Source organism: Sus scrofa, chromosome 11 (genome assembly GCF_000003025.6).
Source record: "Sus scrofa isolate TJ Tabasco breed Duroc chromosome 11, Sscrofa11.1, whole genome shotgun sequence".
Taxonomy (NCBI): domain Eukaryota; kingdom Metazoa; phylum Chordata; class Mammalia; order Artiodactyla; family Suidae; genus Sus; species Sus scrofa.
In genome coordinates, this window is record NC_010453.5 from 762,470 (window position 1) to 786,703 (window position 24,234).

At 55.8% G+C, this 24,234-nt stretch overlaps 1 protein-coding gene and 1 long non-coding RNA gene across 3 annotated transcripts; one reads left to right on the forward strand and one right to left on the reverse strand.

Moving 5' to 3' along the window:
- On the forward strand, nt 1,886–11,403 carry LOC110255785. Its single transcript, XR_002336590.1, has 3 exons — nt 1,886–2,677; nt 4,195–4,661; nt 10,725–11,403. It is a non-coding gene; the product is annotated as an uncharacterized LOC110255785 (long non-coding RNA).
- On the reverse strand, nt 11,621–18,783 carry GJB2 (gap junction protein beta 2). Of its 2 annotated transcripts, none has more exons than XM_021065431.1 (2): nt 16,697–18,783; nt 11,621–13,394 (listed from the first exon to the last, which is right to left on the reverse strand). In XM_021065431.1, the coding sequence occupies exon 2, from the start codon at nt 13,375–13,377 to the stop codon at nt 12,697–12,699; it is 681 nt and encodes a 226-aa protein (XP_020921090.1). In that variant the 5' UTR covers nt 13,378–13,394; nt 16,697–18,783; the 3' UTR covers nt 11,621–12,696. The 2 variants fall into 2 exon arrangements, with proteins under 2 accessions (XP_020921090.1, XP_020921089.1); XM_021065430.1 differs by having other exon boundaries at nt 11,621–13,399; nt 16,697–18,781.

The following is a 24,234-nucleotide window of genomic DNA, read 5'->3' on the forward strand; positions in this document are numbered from 1 at the left end:
AACTCTTGTAAACTAATTCCACTACTATTTATTAATCGTCTGCTCCTTCAAGGCCTTGGCTGGGTGCTGGGGATCTAAAGAATTTCCTTTTTTTTTTTTTTTTTTTATGGGGGTGTGTGTCTTTTTGCCTTTTCTAGGGCTGCTCCTGCAGCATATGGAGGTTCCCAGGCTAGGGGTCCAATCAGAGCTGTAGCCGCCGGCCTACACCAGAGCCACAGCAACTCGGGATCCGAGCCGTGACTGCAGCCTACACCACAGCTCATGGCAATGCCGGATCCTTCAGCCACTGAGCAAGGCCAGGGATCGAACCCGCAACCTCATGGTTCCTAGTCGGATTCGTTAACCACTGTGCCACGACAGGAACTCCCACAAAACATTGTTAGAAGTAGTAAATGAATTCAGGGAGTTCCTGTTGTGGTCAGGGGGCTAGAAACCTGACTAGTGTGGAAAGTAACATAGCCTCTTTTCTATCAAAGGAAATCTTGGTGACTCCATTTTGCTCCAGTTGGTTTCAGCTGAGACGCCCTCCTGCAACCCCGTCCTCTTTCCCTCTTCTCCCAGCAACTGTGTGTTTCAGCCTATCGGGAAGAATGTGCACCCTGACCTGCCTGACGGGAAGGGGACAGGTACATCACCTGCATTAGGGGTAAGTTGGGAGGGTCTTGTCTTCTTTGCGGGTGCACGCTTTTTGAGCACCCGCGCCCTGCTGCAGAAGTGAAGCGCCTTGATGAGATCGCCACGTGTTCCTGTGTCTCATTTGTCGACACTGAAGAGCCGAGCCATTCTCCAGCACTAGTGTGCGTGGGGATGCGGGTGGGGCAGAGTTGCAGTTTTGCGAGATGGACCGAGTGCCAGAGCTGCCGGTGGTGACGGAAGATCAATCGCACGATCGCGCGGAGGGATCTGACACCGTTAAATCGTACGCTTACTAATGTTTAAGACAGTAAATTTTGCTGTGTGTGTTTTACCACAATAAAAAGCGGGGAGCCCCCCCACCCCCTCACACTTTCCACCTGCCTCTAAAGGAAGCGAGATGGAGGGTTGAGAGGGAGCGTGGCCAGCGGCTGCATAGTCCATCTCAGGTTGAAGAGCGCTGCAGTTTCTAAAGCAAGCAGAGCACAGCTGATAAAGCTGCAGACAAGCAAGCACATAGGAGCCGTGCTCCTGCGTCACCGCCAGAGAGCCCAGGGCTCTTCTTGGCCTCTCATGCACCTCAGAAATAAAGAGAGTTTGGGTTGAAAATGGTCTTCCTTCTGATAGCAAGAGCGGCTCGCAGCGGCTTGGTGTTGCAAGTTTTCAGAGTGCTTGGTCTTCCTCAAGCCTCACAAGAAAGGAGTGAGAAAGAGGGCAGGTCCTTTGCCCTTTCACGGAGGAAGAAGCAGAGGAGAGGCCACGGTGTGCAGCGCTTTCCCCCTGTTGGTGAATAGCTTGCAAGCCCAGCTCTTTGGATTCTGCGTTTAGTGCTTTTGGTGTAAAACTGCGAGTTCACCTGCCGACCAGGGAAAGGCTTCGTCACCCAGGAAGAGGAACAGCCTTGGGAAGCCCTGCCAGGCTGGGTGCTGGGCTGTGGGTGCTGGGGTGAGGGTGCGTTTTTCTTTCCTTTTGGCAGAAGTGTGCTTTATCCTGTGCAACCTTCTGGGGAGATGGTAAGTTATTCGCTTACCTAAAAATTCAGGCAAAGAGAGTTACCCTCGTGGTGCAGCGGAAACGCATCCAACTAGGAACCATGAGGTTGCAGGTTCGATCCCTGACCTCTCTCAGTGGGTTAAGGATCCTGCGTTGCCGTGAGCTGTGGTGTAGGCTGGCAGCTGTAGCTCCGATTGGACCCTTAGCCTGGGAACCTCCGTATGCGTGAGTGCGGACCTAAAAAGCAAAAAAAAAAAAAAAAAAAAAAAATCGAGGCAACCAAGACAGGGAACGGATAAGTGACTTTTCAAGAGCATGACATTCTTTGGTGACAAATGTCTCCGGCATCTCTGATTGAAGTGTTAGAGCTGCAGGAAACAGGAGAGCACCCACCATTAAGGCAAAACCTCGGAATTTGCCTCCGGAGAGATCCAGTTTCAAAGGGGGTGTTTTCACGCTTGGAGTGTCTCCGGCAGTTTGCTCAGGTGCGTCGAGGATGTGGGGCGGGGCCTGGTTTCACGTGACGGGAACACGTGGCCCGCCCGGCCCGCCTGGCCCCAGGCCCAGGTTAACAGAGGCCTCAGAGCTCTAGCCGGAGACTCATCTGCCCCCTATTGGGACCACCTTGGGGTCACCTGAGGCCCCTGGATAACGAGGTTCCTGCCAGCTGAGGCCGCACTGGACCTGGGCTGCCCTGGACGAGAAGGCCTTCTCCGCGCACGAGACGCTGCGTAAGGACCGGCGATGCCATCTGCCTCGGGGCTGCTCTAGCTCCCTGCCCCTCCCCCAACGGGCCGCACCCAGACCAAGGCCCTCCCAGCCGTGTCCTGAGACCCACCGCAAACCTGTCTCCCCACCTCCTGGCCTCCCCGAGGCACCTCCCCCGCTTCCCCGGAGGCGCAGCACCCGGCCACGTCCACACCGCGGTCCCGAGGCCTGGTGACTTTCCTGAACTGCGTTGGTCCAGCCCAACGCCAGACACCATCCGGGGAGCTCAGACCTGCTTTCTTCTAGAATGATGGTGAAACACAAAGAAAGCTGCTTTTAAGAGGTAGGAGGTCTCGTGTTTAAGGAATCCGACTAGGAATCATGGGGTTGTGGGTTCGATCCCTGGCCTCGCTCTGTGGGTTAAGGATCTGGCATTGCCGTTAGCTGTGGTGTAGGTGGCAGACGTGGCTCGGATCTGGTGTGGCTGTGGTGTAGGCCAGCGGCTACAGCTCTGATTAGATCCCTAGCCTGGGAACATCCATATGCCGCGTGGGCGGCCCTAAAAGGACAAAAAAAAAGAGGTATAAGCATATGTTTCTCTTCTATGTTGTGAACAAAACTCAATTTCACAGGCAATGAATCAGGTCAAGCAGCAGCAGGTGACCATGTGTTAATAGGATGGTATTGATGGAAAAACTCCCTGCCAGCAGAGGGCGCTCAGGAACAGCAGTGTCCAGGCAAAGAGAGGTCCTAGCCACCCTGTGCTGTGTGGACCGTGTTTCAGGGCGTGTGTTCATTTGGGACACAATCCAATGAAAATGTTAAGTTTTAATGGATCCACCCACTTAATAGTGGCTGCTGGTGAAAGGGATGGAACAGGGACTGAGCCTGCAGAGGATGAGGCGTGGTTGAAGGGACTGCAGGACGTCACTCAGAGAAAGGACCAGGAGATGCCCGGCCCCTTCCTGAGCCAGCCACTGGGCTAAGAAATGAGCACGTGTTAGCGTTGAATCTGCACGCTCGGCAGGTCTGTGGGTGGATGCATGGACGGGGGAGATGTGGCAGAGGTACAACCCGCACCCCCGCCATCCCGGCGAGCCCCTGCCGTCAGCAGGGATGGTCAGACCGGCTCTAAGTATATTCTGCAGATGATGAAGAGGATGTCTGCGTTCTGATCGCAGGTCTGACCCTCTTAGCTCCCTGGTAGGTTTCATGTGCCCCTAAATGGCACGAAATGGAGATTTTCTTCCACGGGTTGTTTGATACGAATCAAGGGGACTCTATGAAATCGACTAATACAGCGTCTGGGACTGAGCTGCTGCCAGCACGTGGCTCTCATTACTCTTCCTGGGAAATGTGGCTGGCAATTGGCCGGTGCTGTAGTTTACAAAAGTATCATCTGCAAGAGCTTAGGGGGAAAGCCAACCTTTCACTACAGAGGGTTTGAGCAACAAGAGTCTTCACGGCACTGTTTCTGCTTCTTCACAAAAGCCATTCGTGTGAAGAGAAGCACTGGCATAATTAGGCAGCCCTCAAATCCTGAAGGAACCCCCTGGACACCTAGCCACCTGTTTCGTTGGGCGGAGTGTGAATAGGCAGAAACAGAAGCCCTGTCCCTCCTTGTGAGCTGTGGCCCCGTTGCTCTCGCTGCTCCCTTGTCCCCAGAAGGGCGGCTGCTGAGGAAGTTGCCTGTGCTCCTCGGCCCCCAGCTTGTGCCCTGGGCATTGGCGTGGGTGAGCGCGCCGGAACTCAGGGTCCCCTCACCAGAGGCAGACTCACTGTCCTTGATGTTTTAGGGACACTGGATTCGGCAGTGCTCTGCAGCCACCAGGAGTAAACCGTGCGTCATTTTCTTAACAGCTCGTACCACTGACCCACTTGAGAAAAAAAAGGGACACGGCTTTCAAACGATTCCTGCGTCCTGTCCCCACGGTGGAGCGCGTTGCCGCAACGTGAGCCGAAAGGTGATGTGCGGATCAGGAACCAGCATTCTGTCTGCCACGGCCGGGCCCGTCTGCTGAGCGAGGAGGCCTCCACCCTGGGGCTCGCCTGCCCGCCCTTGCGCTCCAGAGAACTGAGACGGTGTGATCCTTTGATTTCTTCGGGGAGCGCAGACCTGCCAGGTGACACGTGTTTTCTGGCTTGACACTCGCTCATTCAGCTCTCCCAGCTCCCAGGCCAATAAACAAAATTACCTCCTGTTGGTTTTCGACGACCAAAAAGAAGTCGTTTAAAAAAGAAAAAAGGCCAAGAAGGACAGAAGTGTCCATTTCTTGTTTCTCCTGCGACGCTGACTCTGCTGCTTGAGGTGCATTAGAAACACGAAGGTAGGCAGAGATGCTTGAGAAGGAAAATCCCGTAAAAATTCTCCCTTTTTGCGACTTCGGATCGCTGGGAGTGAGTGCTTGCATGTGCTTCTGTGCATAGGGGGTGGATTGTTATTGAAGCTTCTGTTGGGGGCTGTGTTCTAGTCTGCAGCTTCCCGGGGGCTTGGGGCGGGGGTCTTCCCTCTGTTTTCACCACCAGTCCTGGGACGTATGTCTGTCTGTCTGGGGAGCCCCGGTGAGGAGCTGGACGCGGGGAGAGGCGTCTCTGCGGTTTCCGGGTAACTGGGACTTGATTGTTTTCCGAAGGCAGGAAAGGTTGGGCTCTGCTCAGACTTGTCTTATTTGCTTCATGTTTGTGGCTACCACCTGGGCTTGGGAAGTTATTCGGCGCATCACAGCGCTAGTAAAATCGTCTGGAGATATTAGCGGTGTTTGATGTGTGTGTGGGTTCAGAAAGCTTCTTAGGTGCTTGTGGTCACCGCCCGGGTCTTTCATGGAGACCATGCATCGTCTCTTGCACTGATAAAAGACAGCTCTCTTTCTTTATTTAAAAAATTATGGTAGGGAGTTCCTGCTGTGGTGCAGTGGCTTAAGGATCCAGCCCTGCTGCAACTGTGGCAAAGGTCACAGCTGTGGCTTGGAGTCCCTTCCTGGCCTGGGAACGTCCATATGCCTCGGGTGCAGCCAAACAACAACAAAAAAATTATGGTTAAAATATACATAACATAAAATTTACTTTGGAGTTTCTGTCATGGCTCAGTGGTAACACACCTGACTAGTATCCATGAGGATGCAGGTTTGATCCCTGGCCTCGCTCAGTGGGTTAAGGATCCCACATTGCCGTGACCTGTGATGCAGTTAGCAGACATGGCTCAGATCCTGTGTTGCTGTGGCTGTGGTGTAGACAGGCATCTGCGGCTCCGATTAGACCCCTAGGCCTGGGAACCTCCATATACTGCCGGTGTGGCCCTAAAAAGCAAAACAAAAACAAAAAACAAAAAAAGCCCCAGATTAATCATTTTTATGCACACATTTTAAAGTACATTCACATTATTGTGCAGCCATGGCCGCCTTCATCTCCAGAACGCTCTCGTCTTCCCAAACTGCAGCTGAGCCTGTTGAGCACGGCTCTCCTCGGCCCTCCCCCAGCCCCTGGAAGCCACCTGTCCACGTCTCTCCATGAATGTGGCCGCTCTAGGGACCTCGTGTAAGCGGACTCATACAGGCTCTGCCTTTTTGTGTCTGGCTTATTTCCCTTAGTATAAGGTCCTCAAGCTTCATCCATGGTGTAGCCTGTGTCAGAACTGCCTCTTTCCAGGCTTTATGATATTTCATCTCATATATGGACTCCCTTTTGTTTATCTGTTCATTTGTCAGTGGACACCTGCACGGCTTCCGGTGTGTGGCAGGTGCGAGCAGCGCCTCAGTGAACGTGGGCAAACCCACGTCTGTTAACGCTGAGATCGCCTTCTGGAAAAAGTCAGGGCAAGTGGGAAAAACTTAGGCTGTCCGGAGTTGTTGTGGCTCACAATTGCCCTAAACCTCTTTTTCCAGTTTTGTAAAGTAGACACCCCCATTAAGAAAGAGCCCGAGAAATTTGAGTGGGGTTCGTTAGGCGCTTCCCCTTCCTGCCCCGCAGACAGTATAAGGGAGTTAAGGCCAAGTAACAGTGAGTTTTTGAGGAGCTGCCGTGTTAATATTAGACGATGCTGTAAAACGATTTCAAATACGAGGCTTTCCTGCCCCACAGAGGAATGTTGGGTAAGAGGTGACCTCACTCACCGTGGTCCCAGGTGGTGAGATGTCAAAATACAAGCAACCGGGTAGAGACACCCGAAGAAAACCTACATCAGGGCCTTGGGGACGTCACCATGAGGTCACGGCCGCCTGCCAGCGCTGCTCGGGTCCTGTTTACGAGGGGAAATGGTGTGTTCACGGGTGAATTTTTGTTGTTTGTTTTTCACAGCTACCCTCAAAACACAACAGCTATGTGTTTACAAACTGGAAACACAGACTCCAGAGGCATGGAAGCACTGAGGGTTTTATGAGGCAGGGAGGGTGGATTTCTAAGGAAGACAAGGCTGGCTGGCCCCGCTGCGGGCCTGAGCTGCGGGGGCTGGGATGGAGGCCCGCCCCACAAGTCCCTGGCTGACACGCGTGGCAGCCCCGCCAAGGGGCCCTGTCCCCACTCGGCTCCCCAGAAACCGGCCACCCCGGTTGTAACTTCACGTGGCAGAAAGAGGCCTTGAAAAGTCATGTGGCTTCTCAGAGACATGGCAGAGCGCCAGCCTGACCCCTGGTCTCTCCTGCCACCAGGCTGCCATCTTTCGTGACTGGCTCTGTTCCCGAAGGCCCCCAGGGAACTGTTTCACGCCCAGACCGCTTCCTGTAGTGCTCTCGGCTGTCTGTCCCTGTTCTGTTTGGTCCACTCGGACACAGCTGCGCCCACGCTGTGACCTCTTGGTTGTGTCATCATCTCTGCAGGTGCCGGGGCTCAGTAGGGCTCTGCGCACAGGGGGAGCTCTGTACGCGATGAGGTGGTAAACAGGCTCGGATAGTGTGGTGAGACCCGCTGCCCAGTTGGTCCTAGTAGCCTGACTATGAGGGAGGAGACGTGTGACCTAGATGGGCACAGGACCTCGTCCCTAACACGCCGCACGTGAATCCTGTTGGTAAATGAACCGCAGCTGAGCTGGAAGGACCTCTGCTAGCCTTTCCCGTTTCCACTGGCGTCAGGGGCTGCAGGCTCGTCGAATGGACAGGTGACCTAAAGTTGGAAGGAACTGCTAATAAACTGATACAGGGCCCGAAGGACTAATGGACCCAAGGGGCGAGTCCATATCAGCAGAATGAATCTAGCAGGGGAGATGCAAAACCAGACCCTGAAACCAGGCTTGAAAGGTCCAGTTTGAGAGGAGCTGGGGGGCGGCGGGAGGGAGGGGTGCTCTCAGAAAAGCTGCAAACAGTGTGACTGTTCACGGACGGGGAGGGGCACTGCTCGGCTCAGGTGTGGACGCTTGTACGTGCATTAAAAAGAACAAGTTACAGCTATAATTCTGACCTGGAAAGCTTTCCAAGGCATGTTACTGAGACACTCTCCCAGAGAAACGACGTAAGCTGTGCCGCCCAGAGGGGGCTGTGTGTGTGCGTGTTTGCTTGTGAGTACCTGCGGCAGCACCAGGTCTGGGCAGTTTGCATCGAGCGCTTGACGCGGACACTCCGGGCAGGGCTGGAAGGGAGACGTTCCCGTTGGCGTGTGTAGCTCGGCGTGTGATGCACACGCGTTTAGAGCAGATGCATTGATGTGCTCCTTCCACAATCACACGCATCACGGTGGTGGCCGTGTTGATGGGCAGTGAGGAAGGGCGATGAGGCTCTTAAGAAGCTCAGCAGAACATACTTTCGTGACAAGGCAGTGGCCCGGGCAGGGGCCTCGGGGCTGGACGCGGCTCAGCGAGGCAGCTGGGCCAGAGGACGGGTCTCCGGTGGACGCAGGGGCGGGGCCTGACAGGTTCCCTCTTCTCCACCTGGACCCAGTAGGTGGGGGCGCCGTAGGTGCTGAATAGCGAGTGAATAAATGAATGGATGGCTAATGGGAACTCGGACCAGTGTCCCTGGAAAATGAGGTTGGGGTGGAAGTTGGACGTGTTCTCTGCTGTTTAAGAGCGGAAAACAGGCTACTCTGGGCCCAGCAGAGGGTAGAACAGACATGGAAGCAGGTGCTCTAAGAGGTGGGGGTTCTAAGGGGCAGGGTTCTCACCTTCCTCCCTCCCTGGCCTTTCCCTCTCACTGGACCCCCTTCCCCACGGTAGCCCCCAGTCCCCTGGCAGACGGGGCTGCCTTGTCTGGGCCACAGGCTCATCTTAGCTCCACATGCAGCTTTATGTCTCTCCGTGGCACCATCTTCAGGTGTTTGCATCTTGGCGCCCAGCCCTGGTGCCCAACCGTTCCTCACGCTCAGTGAACATTGGCCGAGTAAGAAAATAATTAGCCACGACGTGCAGGGGTGGAGCGGGAGTCTCCAGCGGAGGCTGCCCCCACCCTGTCAGCTCTGGAGAGGGTGGGGGCCCCAAGGCGGGGGATGCTCGGGGGATCCCAGGATCTGGTCCTACCCTGGAAGCTGCCATGCCGGCTCCGCGAGGGGCACCCTCCCATCCACTAGCAATGTCACCGCTGTCCCTTTTGTGCCATGAGGTGTCCATGCAGCCAGTCCCCTCCCTCTCAGGTGGCACCTCTCCTACCCCCTGTTGTACTTATTTCAGGTTTTGTGTCAATGGGCGTCTTGCGCAAGCGTCCAGCGTGTGAAGCTTGGCTTGGGCTCCTCTTTTCTAAAATGCCACCGTCCACTCTCCAGCTGGGACCCATCCCCTGGGAAGCAGGAGACCGTACATTGCCTAGCGCGTTACCGTGTGCGGCGCTCCGCATGAGTCATCCTGGCGGACGGCCGTTGACCTTGGGAAGAGTGTTCAGTAGCCCTTTTAAGATGGGGAAACTGAGGTCTGCAGAAGGGGGTCCTGTGCCCCCCCACAGGCCCCTCAGCGCCCAGCCTGCGGCTCCTGGTCCGTCACGGAGGTCAGGGGGCAGCTCGGCCCCGGCCACCTGCAGAAGCCCACTGCCCCCTCCTGGGCCAGCCTAGTCCACCCTCTGACAGCTGCCCACGTGTAGAGGAGCCGATGGAGACCAGTGCTGCCCGCTTCCTGATAAGCCTCCCACAAGGTCGACCTAGCAGCTGGGGTCCACCGCTGCCTAAACGCCTGGCGGTCACACGGTGGCCAGGTAGTGGGGGACACCCGCCTGTGTGAGGCCAACCTGACACAGGTACCTGTGGTGCAATCTTTTTTTTTTTTTTTTTTGCTTTTTAGGGCTGCACCTGTGGCATATGGAGGTTCCCAGGCTAGGCGTCTAATTGGAGCTACAGCTGCCGGCCTCCACCACAGCCATAGCAACATGGGATCCAAGCCGCGTCTACGACCTATACCACCGCTCACAGCAATGCCGGATCCTTAACCCACTGAGCCAGGCCAGGGATCGAACCTGCAACCTCATGGTTCCTAGTCAGATTTCCACTCTGCCACGACAGGAACTCCCTGCGGTGGAATCTTTAAAGAGAAAACAAAAGGATGGAGTTCCCGCTGTGGCAAAGTGGGTTAAGAACCCGTGGTGCCTCAGGACTCTGCGGACACACAGGCTTGATCCCCGGCCGTGAAAAACAAACGAGCAAACAAAACAAAAACAGGTTTATCCTCCCTTGTACAAATGATAGATGGGTGGGTTGAGACACGCTTGGGATGATCAGTTTTGGAGTCCAAGCCCTAATTTGGGGGCACTTGGCCACACCTCTCTGCAGGTTCTTCGAAACGGTCAGCAGTATGTAAGTACACTGCCTGGGTCTTTTACTACGTGATAGTAAGAATCTTCCAGGCTTGTAAGTAGAGCAGGTCTGTTTAAAATGCTATGTGCTGTTGTAACAGGCTATGTGCAGAGCACCCTGGGAGGTAGCCAGGTACCGTTTCTTAGCCCTTGTCTGTTGCCTGCGTGAGCAGTGACTGCTTTTTGTCCTTTTGTGTGTATCTGAAGAGCACATGGCTCCACACAAAAACATATGTAATTGTTTTGTGGTTTTTTTTTGGCTGCACCCACAGCATATGGAGGTTCCCAGGCTAGGGGTTGAGTCGGAGCTGCAGCTGCCAGCCTACACCCCAGCTCACAGCAACACAGGATCCTTAACCCACTGAGCGAGGCCAGGGATTGAACCTGTGCCCACATGGTTGCTAGTCAGGTTCATTTCTGCTGAGTCATGACGGAAACTCCAGAAACACTTGTAACTCTTGATGGGTGAGATGCTTTGGAGGCTCAGATGCCCCGGGAGAGTGCCGAGCCGCTGGCTACACACACAGGGACCAGAAGGGGCTCTGAGGAACGAAAAGCGCTTTATAAGGCCAGTTTCAGTTATTTGTATGCGATTCCGTAGAACATCCCGAACAAAGACCACCTGGCAGTTCTCCTGCCTCCGCCAACCTTGACCGTGAATGACATTTTAAAGTGTTTAAATGATTCTTCCAGGACCCAAGCTGGCCGTGTGGACCCAGCTCAGCATCCTCCAAGCTGCGAGTCCAACCCACACCCCATCCTGTGTGCTGAGCGGGAATAATCCTCTCCCCTCCTGCCCCTCTTTCTGGCCACAGAGCCTTTTCTGGAACCAGGGCAGAAGAATCTCAGAATCACAGGCCACTTACCCATTTGGTGTCATGAAATATAAACTGCTAACATACTTTCACAAAACGGGCTCGAGAATGAAATTAAAATCGGCTCGTCTGATCTATTACAAAGTCTAGTAGATTCTAAATAAGTATTCTGTGAATTATATTTTAATATTTTCAATGACATGAGATATTTCAAAATTATTGGTTACAAGTGTGTAATTAAAGCTATTACTTATGATTACAAGATGTTTTTAGAGTGCTCTTCTTGGCAACAGAAAGTAGTCCCAGTGAACTGCGCCGAGTACCACTTTTTGGAAGCCATGGCAGGCATCGAGGTAATACTAGGATTCAGTTTGTCTTCCAGAACTGCTAAATATTTATCTAAACCCTGGTTTCTCAGTTTCAAAGAAGTCAGCTAATTCTATTTTTACTTAAAAAACCTGGGTGCCGAGGAGTTCCCGTCGTGGCGCAGTGGTTAACGAATCTGACTAGGAACCATGAGGTTGCAGGTTCGGTCCCTGCCCTTGCTCAGTGGGTTAAGGATCCGGCGTCACCGTGAGCTGTGGTGCAGGTTGCAGACGCGGCTCGGATCCCGAGTTGCTGTGGCTCTGGCGCAGGCCGGCGGCTACAGCTCTGATTCAACCCCTAGCCTGGGAACCTCTATATGCTGCGGGAGCGGCCCAAAGAAATGGCAAAAAGACCAAAAAACCCAAAAAACAAAAAAACCTGGGTGCCGAAAAGGGAAGCCCACAAGCCTTTGAAGGTGATGAAACTCATTTTTAATTGTCAGAACTTAGAGCCTACCTTTCCATCCGTTCTTTAGAACGAGTACCCCCCCACCTTAGTTTGCTGTTTTGTTCCGTCGCATTAAATCATCCTGTGGCGACGAAAGACTCCCACGTGACCTCGAGGGCAGTGGCCTTCCCCGGCTCTTGGGGTGGAAGGACAACGTCCTTTGGGAGTTGAGGGTGTCTTGAGTCAGCCCACGGCTGCTCGTCGCTGGGGGCACAGCCCGTCTGTACTCCTCCTGCAAAATGACAGCTACATTTTCGAAATGAGGCCCTTTGCTCTTCGAAGCCATCGCTAAGGACTTCTAGTTCGTTCCCTGCGAGAGAAGCAGAATCGCCTCCCTGAACCACCCAGCTTCATTCCCCCGCCAGCCTCTCGGTGGCGCTGTACCCTGTTCTGAGCTGAAGGCCAGATGGAAATCTAGTGAGGAAACCTAGATTTTACACCACTTGCATGTGGCAGTCGTTGCCTCTGAAATAGGAGGAACACGTAATGCTCCCTAGACTTTCTTGTGGGTGAAAAGAACGCATCTTCCTTAAAATGTTCATTTTAAAAGAGTATATGACAGAGTCGGACACATGCGGTAACCCTGTCCATTGCTGCAGACTAAAACTTCAAAGCAAATAAAGGAACCAAATTCTCTATGTTTACCTTTAATTCGGGGAAGTTGCAAAGGGAAGCTTAAGCGGATCAACCAGACCTGCTCAGCGTCCTTGTTAGGTCCTGGCGTTTCTCTCCTTTCCGCAAAGAAAGGGAAACAAACGCCACATCCTCTGTTTGCAGTAGGGAAGGGCACGGCCGCCCTGGCACGGCCTCAGCGGGCACAGAGCTCGGCCTTTGTGCGGCGGCGCCTGTGGACCGCGGGGCCGACCGCGGGGCCGCAGCCGGAGGCGTCTGGAGTCCCACGTGGGCCACAGGAGGGTCGCGGGTGGGGGGGAGCTTGACGACGGGAATCTGTATCTGGGAGACGCGGGTGACTCGGCCGACCGCTGGGCGCAGACGGCCGCGTCCGTCCCCGCCCGCTCGCTCTTCTCCAGACCTGCTTACACTGGCTTCTTGGACTTTCCGGAACAATATCTGATGAGCAAATAGCACAGTTCGGTGACGTTGAGCAGAATGCAGATCCCCGACACCACGACCATGAAAACCGTAAAGACCGTCTTCTCCGTGGGCCTGGACACGAAGCAGTCCACCGTGTTGGGACAAGGCCACGCGTTGCACTTGACCAGGCGCTGCATGGAGAACCCGCTGTACATGACGTAGAACACGTACATGAAGGCGGCCTCGAAGAGGATGCGGAAGAAGATGCTGCCGGTGTAGGTCCACCAGAGGGCGCCCTCGATGCGGACCTTCTGGGTCTTGATCTCTTCGATGTCCTTGAACTCGCTCTTCATCTCGCCCTTGATGAACTTCCTTTTCTTCTCGTGTCGCCGGTAGGCCACGTGCATGGCCACCAGCAGGGCGGGCGTGGACACGAAGATGAGCTGCAGCGCCCAGAGCCGGATGTGCGAGATGGGGAAGTAGTGGTCGTAGCAGACGTTCTTGCAGCCGGGCTGCAGGGTGTTGCAGACGAAGTCGGCCTGCTCGTCGCCCCACACCTCCTTGGCCGCCACCACCAGGATCATGACGCGGAAGATGAAGAGCACCGTGAGCCAGATCTTGCCGATGCTGGTGGAGTGCTTGTTCACGCCGCCCAGGATGGTCTGCAGCGCGCCCCAGTCCATCTTCTCCTCCGGACGGTCTGCGCTGCAAAAGACCAAGCGACACGGCACAGGGGTGACCGCTCGGGACAGGACCAGGGGGAGCAGGCAGCGTGAAACCTCTTCCTGGGCAAACACTGATTCTTACGCAACCTCACCCACAAAGGTGAGGACAAAACCCACTGCGTTTGCTGCAGGATTAGCCGTGGAGTCCGCAGGACCCTCGAACGCATTGTGTTGTGATAGGAGTTTGCTCACCTGAGGGACCCGGCCCACCTGTAGCACAGACTCGGCGGCGGGGGCACCACGGCCAAACGTGCTCGATGACTCAAGGGCCCCGTCTGCAGACACCCCTGCGTGCGTCTCCCCACCCCACACACACTGCACCTCAGCTTCAGCCCTGCCAGCTGCTCGCAGGCCTCAAGCTCCGGAAGGGACCCCGGCCTCACGCCAAGCTCGCCTTCAAGGCCACCAGAGCGCTCCCCCTGCAGTGCATCTTTCCCTGCACTGTCTCAACTCAGTTTTCATGGACGTGGGACGCACAGGGAAGGGACTGTCCCCACCGCCAAAGGCTGCATGTGAGTTGAACATTTCCCAAAAGGCTTCACTTCCTTTTTCTGTACGAAAAGGTCAGAAATGGACCCTCGGAGTCCTGCTGTGGCACAGTGTGATTGGCAGCATCTTGGAAGCGCTGGGACGTGCGTTTGACTCCCGGCCCAGCACAGTGGGTTTAGGATCCGGCGTTGCCACACCAGCGGCCTAAGTTGGTTTGGGTGGAAACTGCAGCTTGGCTCTGCCCCCATGCCTGGTAACCCCACAGACTGCGGGACGGCCCAATAAAGAAACAAAGAAATGGTCTCTCCATGGAGAGAAGCCTCCATGTGCGTGGACCTTGGGACCCTTTTGTAGGTGGATGGGAGTCCTCCCTGTCCCACTCGGTGAGGCCCCAGTTTTTTTTGGGTGGGGGGCTGCACTCAACATATGCAAATTCCCAGGCCAGGGATCAGTTCTGAGCCACAGCTGTGCCCTACGCCACAGCTGCAGCAACGTGGGGTACTTACTTAACCCACTGTTTGGGGCTGGGGATCGAACCTGTGCTTCAGCAGTGACCTGGGCCACTGCAGAGACAACGCTGGATTCCCTAATTCACTTTGCCACAGCAGGAACTCCATTTTTTTTTTTTGGACCCACGTCTGAAAAATGTTGCAACTGTGCATTTTGACTGTGGGCTATGGCTTTAATTGAAAAGTATTTCTAAAGAGGTACATTGTAAAAAATGCCAGAAAATTTAACTCGGTGATTCCTCAGGGACGGGCCAGGCAAGGTGCCATCACGGCCCTGAAGGTCCGTATGGACGCATGTGGGGTGACGTTCTGCCTGTTGCAAAGGGGCCAGGGGAGCCTTTGCATTAATCCCCGGCGAGGCGAGCCGGGGGCCTGCTCCGCATCCTGAAGACAGGGTATGAACTGGACCTGCCTTCATTTACTCCTAGTCACACCCGTCTGTCTCAATCGAGCCTCTTGCAGCAAGACCCCATCCCCCACAATCCAGTGAGTAACCTGTCTCCACCCCTCCAAACTGGTTCTCAATCCTCCTCTTCCTCTCACTTGAAAGCTCAGTGCTCTCCTGACTTTGAGCAGCTCGGGTCCTGTTTCGTGTCCAGCTTCTGGAGCAGGCTGGGGGCAAGCCAGGCTCCCGTGTGCCTCTGGGGCTCTGCTGGGGGCTCCGAGGTCTGGCTGACACGGTCCGCCTTGTTCAGAGGTGGCAGCAGAGATGGGAGGAAGGCCGGCAGAGAAAGGCTCGGCCAGCTCAGCCCGAAGGGAGAACTGTCCCAGGGAGAAGGGCCTGGCCGCTCAGCCCCGGCCTTTAAATATGGACTGTCCTGGGGGCTTGGGTTCGCTCTTGGGCCCGTCCTGCCCACACAGCGTAAGTGGAGCGCCTGTGAAATCACCCCTCCCGGCCCTTGCTGGCTCTTACGAAGAGGAAACAGGACACTCTCTGTGTCTGGTTTCTATCGGGACATCTGCCTAGAACTCGGTGGGCTGGTGCCTCGAGCCTGCCCCACGGTGCGATGCAGACCCCACGCCAGCTCTGGGGAAATTCAGCTCCAAGTGACCCTATGCCACTGTGGTTTTTAAAGCTCTTGGTTGAGCAGCACTACCTGTTCCAAAGATTCTTTCAGGAAGAGGAACAAGTTAAAATGTCACCCTGATGGGACAGGTAATGAGAAGAAGCGACTCCAAGCAGGATGAAATTGTCTCTACATTCGGGGGGGCGCGTGCTGCCCTCCCCACCCTGCCTCAGCAGCCCTTTGCCTGCCAGGCAGGTGGCCGAGCTGGCTCTGGCTACTGCGTGGGTCACCCGCCTCCAGAACAGGCAACAGGAAATCTTTACCGAGTAACTCCTCGGTCCTTGCGTTTGGATGCGGCCCTCGACTACCAGCCCGACAAGTGCCTGTGACCCTCCGTGACTGCATACTACCTGAACCAGACTCGAAGGGCACATGGGGACACGGCTGTCCCCACACATCTCCAGAGAGTCGGGCTGGAGGGTCACCCGGTTCAGAGCTCAGGATGCTGGAGGTGGTGGAGGCTTATGCCGCCTCCAGCGGGGGAGCATCCAGGGGAGCAGGCTCCCGCGTTTGTGACCAGCGCCCGGGAAAGCCGCCTCCCCTCCCCCCACAACTGCCTCCTGGAAACACGGTTCTCTTCTCGGCTTTGTAGGAGAAAAGCAACCAGAATGCAGATTCGGGTCAGGGCTGGGTTCCCTGCTCGCGAAGCCGCCAAAGCAGCACGAGGACGTAAAGCTCCGTTTCCTCCAGGTTAAGCTTCCGCTTAACCCGCGATATCGCGTTTTCTAAGCGAGGAAAACATTTCTTTGGCCAGTGAAAGGCTGCTGGGGGCGGGGAGGGGGGAAGCACCCGGTCGGCTGGGCTAGACTTTCCCCTGAGGCACGGGGTCGACCACCCAACGGCCGCACACCTGTCCGGCCCCCCTTCCCCCTCACTGCCCCCCTGCTCCAGGCCAGTCCGCCCTCTGCTCATCAAGGGGTCCGTGGGTTCCAACTCCAGACTCGGCCTGAGAAGCCACCCGGGGTTCGTGCTGGCCACCCGTCCTGCGCCCCGGGGCCCGCTGTCGCCACAGCCCGGGACCCCGCAGCGCAGGGCCTCGGGGCGCGCCAGATCCAGTCTGGGGTCCCTCGTCGCCGGGTCCGACAGTCCCTGGCGGTCCCGGGGGTCCCTCCCCACGGGTCCCGCAGTCCTTGGCGGCCCCAGGGGGTCCCTCGCCGCCGGGACCCACACCCCCAGCCGTCCTTGGGCACCGAGAGTCGGCACCGGCCTTACCGCTGGGAGCAGGCGGAGAGGGGGCGGGCGGAGCGCGCGGCGGGGCTGGGTCTGCGGTGGCGAGGAGGTCGCGGGGGGTGGCCCGGGAGCTCCGCGGGTGCGGGGTGGTCCTGACCGGGTGGCGTGCGCGCTCGCTGGAGGCCGGGGCGCCGCGACGGGCTTGGAGTCGGGAGAGCGCAGCGCGCCGGGCGCTCGGCCTTCGACACCTGTCTGCCCGGGCGGCGCCTTTTAACCGCACCCCGCACCCCGCCTCTTCGCGGGAGCGGTTTGGAAAGTCACGGAGGGGGCGGCTCCTCGGCGTCCGGCCGCCCCCAGCGCCGCGGGCGGGGCGCGCCGTCCGGGTCCTCAGAGCTTCCCGGTCCCCGAGTCCCCCACGCACCTCCCCCCGCGCGCCCCGGGCCCCGCGGCCCCAATCCCTCGGCCGCCCGGGTCTGAGCGGCCTCGGCGACCTGCGTCTCGGGGAGGGGGTGTGGTTAAAGGGTGGTTGTCGTCGCCGTTCTTGTTTCTACTCGCACAAGCTCAAGGGTACTGCTGTATATTCAGAGCTCCGATGCCTTTTTTTTTTTTGAAATATTTGAAGCTTAAATGGAGGCGCAGAGGTCGGGTTCCCCGTTGGGCTCCTGCGGCAGGGCCGTTGCCCCGGGCCGGTTCCCTCCTTGCAATTTGGGTTCAGGGTCGGCGAGGAGGGGGCACCGCCGGGCTTGGCCAAGTTCCTGCTTCGTTCTCCCCCTAACCTCACAGGAGAACTGAACGAACGCCTCCTTGAATTCCATTTGACTCCATCACTTTCAACTGTGTGCCAAGGGCCGGGGTTGGAGATGGTGGGGAGACAAGGCCGGCGCCAGGGACTCTGCACGCGGATCCAGCCCTGCGGGTGGCAGAGGATGCCCGGGTGGCAGAGGATGCCCGGGCGCCCTGCCGGCGTCCTCCTCCTCCCACGGCGGGGAAACCGCGGCGAGGCTCCTCCATTGGGGTGGGGAGGCCCGCACCAGTGCGGTCTGCGGCGGCTCCCCTGCACACACACCACGAAGGGGCACGCTGGTGGGGTTTCTGGAGAGGCTCCCTGAGAAGCTCGGCTCCTCTCCCGGAAGCTTGGTCTCGGATTACCGAGATTGCATTGTTCGTCCTTGGTTGGGTCTTTTGGTGTCTGGAGATGTAGGAGACACAGAGTGGATGTTCACACAGCAGGTGGATGGAAACCTGCATGACTGGCGTTTGGGAACCCGAGTCTCACTGCGGGGCCGGAGCCCTGCTCCAGCCTGGAGGTGCAGGGGCGATCCCGCGCTCGGCTTGGCCTAGGTTGCTTAGGTCAGTTTTAAGCGAAGGTGATTCACCCTGACAGGGCACATCTGGCCCCAGAAATGGCTTTCCCACGATTGCCAACATTTGTGTAAAGGTATTGCCTTTTCCTTGTAAAACTGGCGCCCCATCGCCACGGGCCAGTGGAGGCTGCCGGCACTGGGCGAACCTGAGTTTATCCCGCGGTCACTACCCCACCTTCCAGCCCCAGGTCTTATTCCGGGAGGGAGTGTCTGTTCAAGAACAGACAAAGCCCCACATGGCCGGGCTGAGATGTGCTGAGTCAGCCGGTTGGAAATTACGAGGCAAAGCCGGGTGGGGTGGAGGAAACTTCAGGGCCTGAGCCTCCGGGGGTGGAGGTGAGGTTGCCCACACAGGGGGCCTGGGAGGCCTCCCTTTAGGTTCTCGGGGCTGCGCTCCGTGTGCGGCTGTTGGAGTCCCGGTGGGGCTGGCGTGGAGGACGTGTCTGGAACCTTGGTAGGGAGCTGGCTTGTCAAGGTGGTTTGGAGACTCGCTTTCCCCACTGAAGTCTCCCTGTAGCTTTTGGTGTCTCTGTGGGATGACAGGTCCCGCTCCAGCTTCCTCTTCCTGTGTTCCCTGATTTCCTCTCCCGATTTGCATAATGACTGGCAGGTGGGCTAATTGTGCAGCACGGCTGCTCTGGATGTTGGGGTACGCAACTAGGACTCCTCCAGCTCTTAGGGCTTCATTACAACTCAGCACCTGACTTGCCTCTGTTTTGCATGGCTTGGGTGGCTTCCTGTGTATGGGCGCTTTCTTCCCCAGCAGACTTGGGTTCTGACGGGGCAGGAAACCTTGCGGGGATAGTTCTGAGCCGTCCAGAGCGAAGGACAAGGCGAGGGGGTGGGGGGTGGGAAAGGGCCTCCCCTCTGGGCACCTCCACACCAGCTGGACGAATCTGCATTTAGCAGATGACTCCAGAGGTGACTATTTTTATAAGTCTTGTAATTATTCTGTGGCTGGTGCAGTCGTATCGCTGCACTATTTGTGGCTGAAAGCATTGCTTTGTTCATTGTAAACGTTGAAAAGAAGGCTTAGGTTTGTCACCGTTTTCCAGCCCCATTAACTGGCCACCGAACACGGTAGAGAAGAGGTTTTGACTCGTGGTTTTTTTTTTTTCCCTAGGGCTGCACCCGTGGCACATGGAGGTTCCCAGGCTAGGGGTCCATCGGAGCTGTTGCTGCCGGCCTCCGCCACAGCCACGCCAGATCCGAGCTGTGGACTCGTCTTTGTGGAAGAACTCTGGCGTCTCCTGGGTGGGTCTTGAGTGAAGCGGATACGCAGGGCTGGCGCTTTTCAGGGAAGACCAGGCACTTATTGGGTAACTATTGATGATTAACTGTTGGGGATCCGTGATAGGTGCACCTTGTCACGTCAGAGTGTCAGAGATACGGATGACTCAGACGTTTAGAGACATTCCTGGTAGCAAGCGGGCAGATCCCAGGTGTGTATCATTGAGCTGAACTGCACTGCAAACACCTGAGATGCAGATATTTTCAGGGATGCAGTTGTCGGGTTATAAGGTGAAATGCAAATGTGTAAAGCTATTTGGCATTTTAATTTGACAGGTGTTTTATAGATAAATCTAAAAAGTTGCTATTGTGCAATTAATCAGCATGAGGCAAATAGGATTTCTTAACATGTTTTAATGAATGATTGCCTGCAGCTGCCTGATGGGGCAGCTCCTCAAATTCCCCGGGGAGGGGTGCCCTCAACATACACAAAGCACCTCTCACTTAAATTTCTGACTCACAAATCATACGTAGGTGATGGGAGAAAACGTCTCGAGACAGGCAGAGACTTGCGGGCGCGTGGAGCCCCTGTCCTGGCACTTGGCAGTCGGGGTCTGTAGGCTGTCTCTGAGCTGTTGGTCTGCACCCACTTGACCTCGCCGTTGCAATAGTAATCTCATTAATACTTGTCAAAAAGGGGGAAATTTAGTCCTCCTCCAAAGAGCAGATATTAAGAACCCCTGGCGTCTCTGGGTAATTAGTTAGGGACATAGGATAATATACTTTTAAAGCGGGAGCAGCTGCAGTGGGAGCCTGTGACGTTTTTGTGGGTACAGGGGAGAGCATTTCACTAGGGCTTCTCGCTGCAGCATTGATGACCCACAGACGCACTTACGTGCCCTGGAAATTGTTCATATCAAATCATCGAGGGAAAAAGATCATTTATTGCATTCCAAGTATGTGGAACACCAAAAAAAGGGATGTCAGTTTTCACTAATTTAATTGTTCTTCTCTTCACTTTCCAGTTAAAGTCATTTCATAAAAATGCCAGCTTTTGAGTTGTGACGGAAGCTCTGATAAGCCTGCTTCTATTTTAATATTCACCCATGAAATATTTGTGGGAAATCTGAAATACTTGCTGGACATGAAATATTTGCTGGACGTGTCCCCTTTGTGAGGCAGGGTGAAATGGATCCGTTTCCTGGGGTTTAGCTGGATGAGCACATGCTCTTACTTGCAAATGCATCAGTGTGTGATTATTTAAGCAGGCTGGAGAATTTGCAAAGATACTTCCACATGAGTTTAGATCAAAAGCATGTGTTGTTCAGAAATGAATTCCAAGCTATAACTCCCCAGGCAGACTGGTGGGGAAAACTGACAGCTATTGAGTATAAAAACTGAAATCTGTAAGCTGTGGTAAGTTGTCAAACGGAAGCTCTGTACCACTCGTAACGGAACCGAAGAGATTTATTTCTTCATTGCAGTTGGGTTGGCACAGTGTTGTGTTATGTATCACCTCGAAGAGCTCTTGGAATAGGTTAGGGTGTAGCAAACACTCCTAGAATGAGCTCTTTGCTAGAGAAGTACAGGCACAGCTCTGACAGGTGGCTGCAGAGCAGTGGCGCCTGCTGCGTGTATCTGATAGACGATGGCAGCTCTTCATGAAAAGCTGGTCTGCGATGCCCTGGGTGTAATCTGTCACTCTCTGGAAACCACTGTTTCGCAGCCGCGGGACCAGCCAGGTGAGCGCCCTCTGCCTCGGGAAGCCCCTGTGGGAATCGGCTGTGCAGTCTGCGGTCTTAGAATTCAGAACGGGGTCTGGGTGTTAACCATTCATCTGAACTTTCTCTTTAACTATTTCAGAGCCATTTCTGCTTTGGGGAAAGAAGCATGTTTTGAGTGCTCTGATTTCAACTCCTTGAAAAATCTGTGTGCAGCGGGGTGGGGGTGGGGTGGGCAGGAAGGGACTTGTAATACTCAGAGGGCACAGCAGGTGGCGCTGGGAGGACCTCTCAGGAAAACACTCAGAAGCTAGTGGGAGAGTCTCTCTCAGTCTCGTGTTGCTTGTAGCCGCCTCTTAAATAGGCTGGGAGGTAAATTTCTGTTGTCCCCCCTCCCCCCGAAATGGAATGGCTATCAGGCTGCATCCCTCTCAGGAAGGATTCAGCGATGTTTTATGACCCGTTGCCCACAGGCAGGTCCTGGTGTCAGTGCACTTGCTGCTCTGCATCTCTGCCACAAAGCGCTGGAAAGTCATTGTCCCGCCCTTTCCAGGGCACCGCGGGCATATCACTGTGGCCCCAGGGGGGGAGGTGGTGTTTCGGCAGGAGAGGCGTCCAGGCTGCTGGCTCCTTGGGCCTCCTCTGCGCTCAGAGCCCTGAGATCCCAGCAGCTCCGGCTGCTTCATACCCCGTTCAGGCGGGAAAGTGACTTCCCCGTGAGACACGCTCCCCTCCTCCTCTTGCCGACCCGAGGATGTGGCCCGTGGATGGGGAGCAGCAGCAGCTCCGTAGAAGTCCTTCACGAACTTAATAAAATTATCTGTCTAACAAAGGACCCACACATAATGCTCTGGTGTCTCGCACGCTCAGGAGTCATGGGGCAGCTGGTTCATGGAGCATGTATTTCAGGAACCAGAGGAAGACCTTCCTCGTCCACAGCGTGGATTGGACGTTGCGCTTTGGGAGGAAGGAGGCAGACACAGTGTCTTCGTTGTTTCAGTTGCCTCTGAAATAAACCCGGGACCGGCGAGCTCGGGAGGCCGGCTGCTCGCTCTAGGGAAGCAGAGCGCGGAGCGCTCAGTGGGCGGGTGGGGGACCGGTACTGGTCACCCCGGAGGGCGTGGGCGTGTCCTCCAGCCGCTCCGAGGGCAGTGTCCCGTCGTCATCCCATCAGCCAGGCTGTGTGACACTGCACGCTGCTTATTAGGTTGACGCACTTCGGAAAGACATAATCCTGGCTTGCAATTTACCAAGGGAAAAATAGACTGTTGCAGAAAGAATACATTTGAACGACTGATTTAAATCGGATGGCATAAGTGACATGCAGAAACACGCAAACATAAGTGACGTTTTCTCTGAGTATAACCCAATAAGAAGGTCCTTGGGCTAATCATTTACACACAACTCAATATCCTGGGGCACACCAAACGCTTCGGGTTTATTTTATCACATAAGTCTATGAGGAGAGTGTTGTTTGTTTTGTTCTTTTTGTTGGGCTGTGCCCGCAGTGTGAAGAAGTTTCTGGGCTAGGGATCAAACCGGAGACACAGCCGTGAGAGCACCAGCTCCTTCCCCACTGAGCTCCAAAGGGAGCATTGATAATCCCATGTACAGATGTGGAAAGTGAAGAATCAAGAAATTTAAAAAATGAGATAACATTTTAAAAAATAATTTCTTTTTTTTTTGGCTTTTCTAGGGCCGCACCCGCGGCATATGGAGGTTCCCAGGCTAGGGGTCGAATCGGAGCTGTAGCCACCGGCCTACGCCAGAGCCACAGCAACATGGGATCCGAGCCGAGTCTGCAACCTACACCACAGCTCACGGCAACGCCAGATCGTTAACCCACTGAGCAAGGCCAGGGATCGAACCTGCAACCTCATGGTTCCTATTTGGATTCGTTAACCACTGCGCCACGACGGGAACTGCTAAAAATAATTTCTTTTGTGTCTTTTAAGAACGTCTTAAAAGATTTTAGTGCCTTTCTTTGTGTAAATTTTATTGGAGTATGGTTGATTTACAACGTTGTGTTGTTTTAGGTGAGAATTTCTTTATATGCACGTGTGTGATGCATCATATGCGACTTGAATCTATGTGGTGTCCTGCCTTTATTTACCGCCCCCGACCCAGGTCTGCGTAGTGAGTGTTGAAAATGAGGGCAGAAAATGAGACAGCGTTTTGGAGAATGAGGCTGGGTGACCACGGCCTGTCCATCTCCCCGTCCCTCCCGGCCAGTGTGACAGAAGGGGCAGGGACACCTGAGTGTGAGTCTCTGGTCATCCCCTTCTGGACAGAGCGGCCTCAGGAAGACGCCCAGCCCTGGTGGGCTCCCCGCACCCCCGACCGCCCAGGGTGGCGAACGTGCCCTCCATGTGCAGAGCCCAGCCCAGGGGCCCGCTTGCAGTAGATGCTTGAGAAGTGAGGGTCCCCCGTTCAAAGAGATCACCTGGCAGGACGGAGGAACAGCTGGAGCCAGAAAGCTGTCCACCTCCATCCTTAGAGGAAGCTGTGGTCCCAGCATGACCTTGGTTGGAATGACGGCCTCCGCCGGCCTGGCGCCCACAGCTGGGCTCCAGGGGGCACGGCCCCTCCCGCACAGAGCGCCCCGGACACCAGCTTCCCTGGGGACGGTGGCTCCTGATCTTCTGTGTCAGGGGAGATAGGAGAGCCCTTGGCGGGGGGTGGGGGGTGACGGAGGAGAGGCGGGGGAGCAAAGCTGGGGGCTGGCGGGCTGGGCCGACACAGACTCCGATCAGCCCGGTGGGACAAAGACGGAAAGTGGACCCCTGCAGAAGTTTCTCAGCATCTTTAATGCGGTTTCGTTTGGGAGGAGAGGGAGGGCCTGGCCGCCCGCAGGGTGCCTGCTCACCTGCCGCCAGGACCCCTCCCTGGGGGCAGAGGCTGGAGACAGGCTGCCGGGAGGACAGGCTCCTGTTCTGAGTCCCCGGGTCTTTACAGAGGAGCCGGGCCAAGCCAGGTGCTCCTGTGGCTTTTAGGGGCATTTCCAGAGCAAAGGAGCGCAGAGACGCAGCTAGCTTCAAGGCACCTCTGAAAACGCCTGCCTCCGAGAGTGTTTCCCATGGCCAGCATGGGGGTCCCGGGGTTGGGGGGTGCTGGAAGGCAGACCCCCCCCCGCCCCCAACCACCGCTGGCTGGATGAGACTCTGGAGTGGCCCTGGGATGGACAGGATGACCCTCACACCTGACGGGCTTGCCTGCCCCGTGGGAAGACAGAACCAGGCCGGCTGCATAAAAAATAGCTCTAGAA

Coding starts and splice junctions, on each gene's coding strand:
- GJB2 (XM_021065431.1), bottom strand. CDS start 13,377: ATGGACTGGGGCGCGCTGCAGACCATCCTGGGCGGCGTGAACAAGCAC.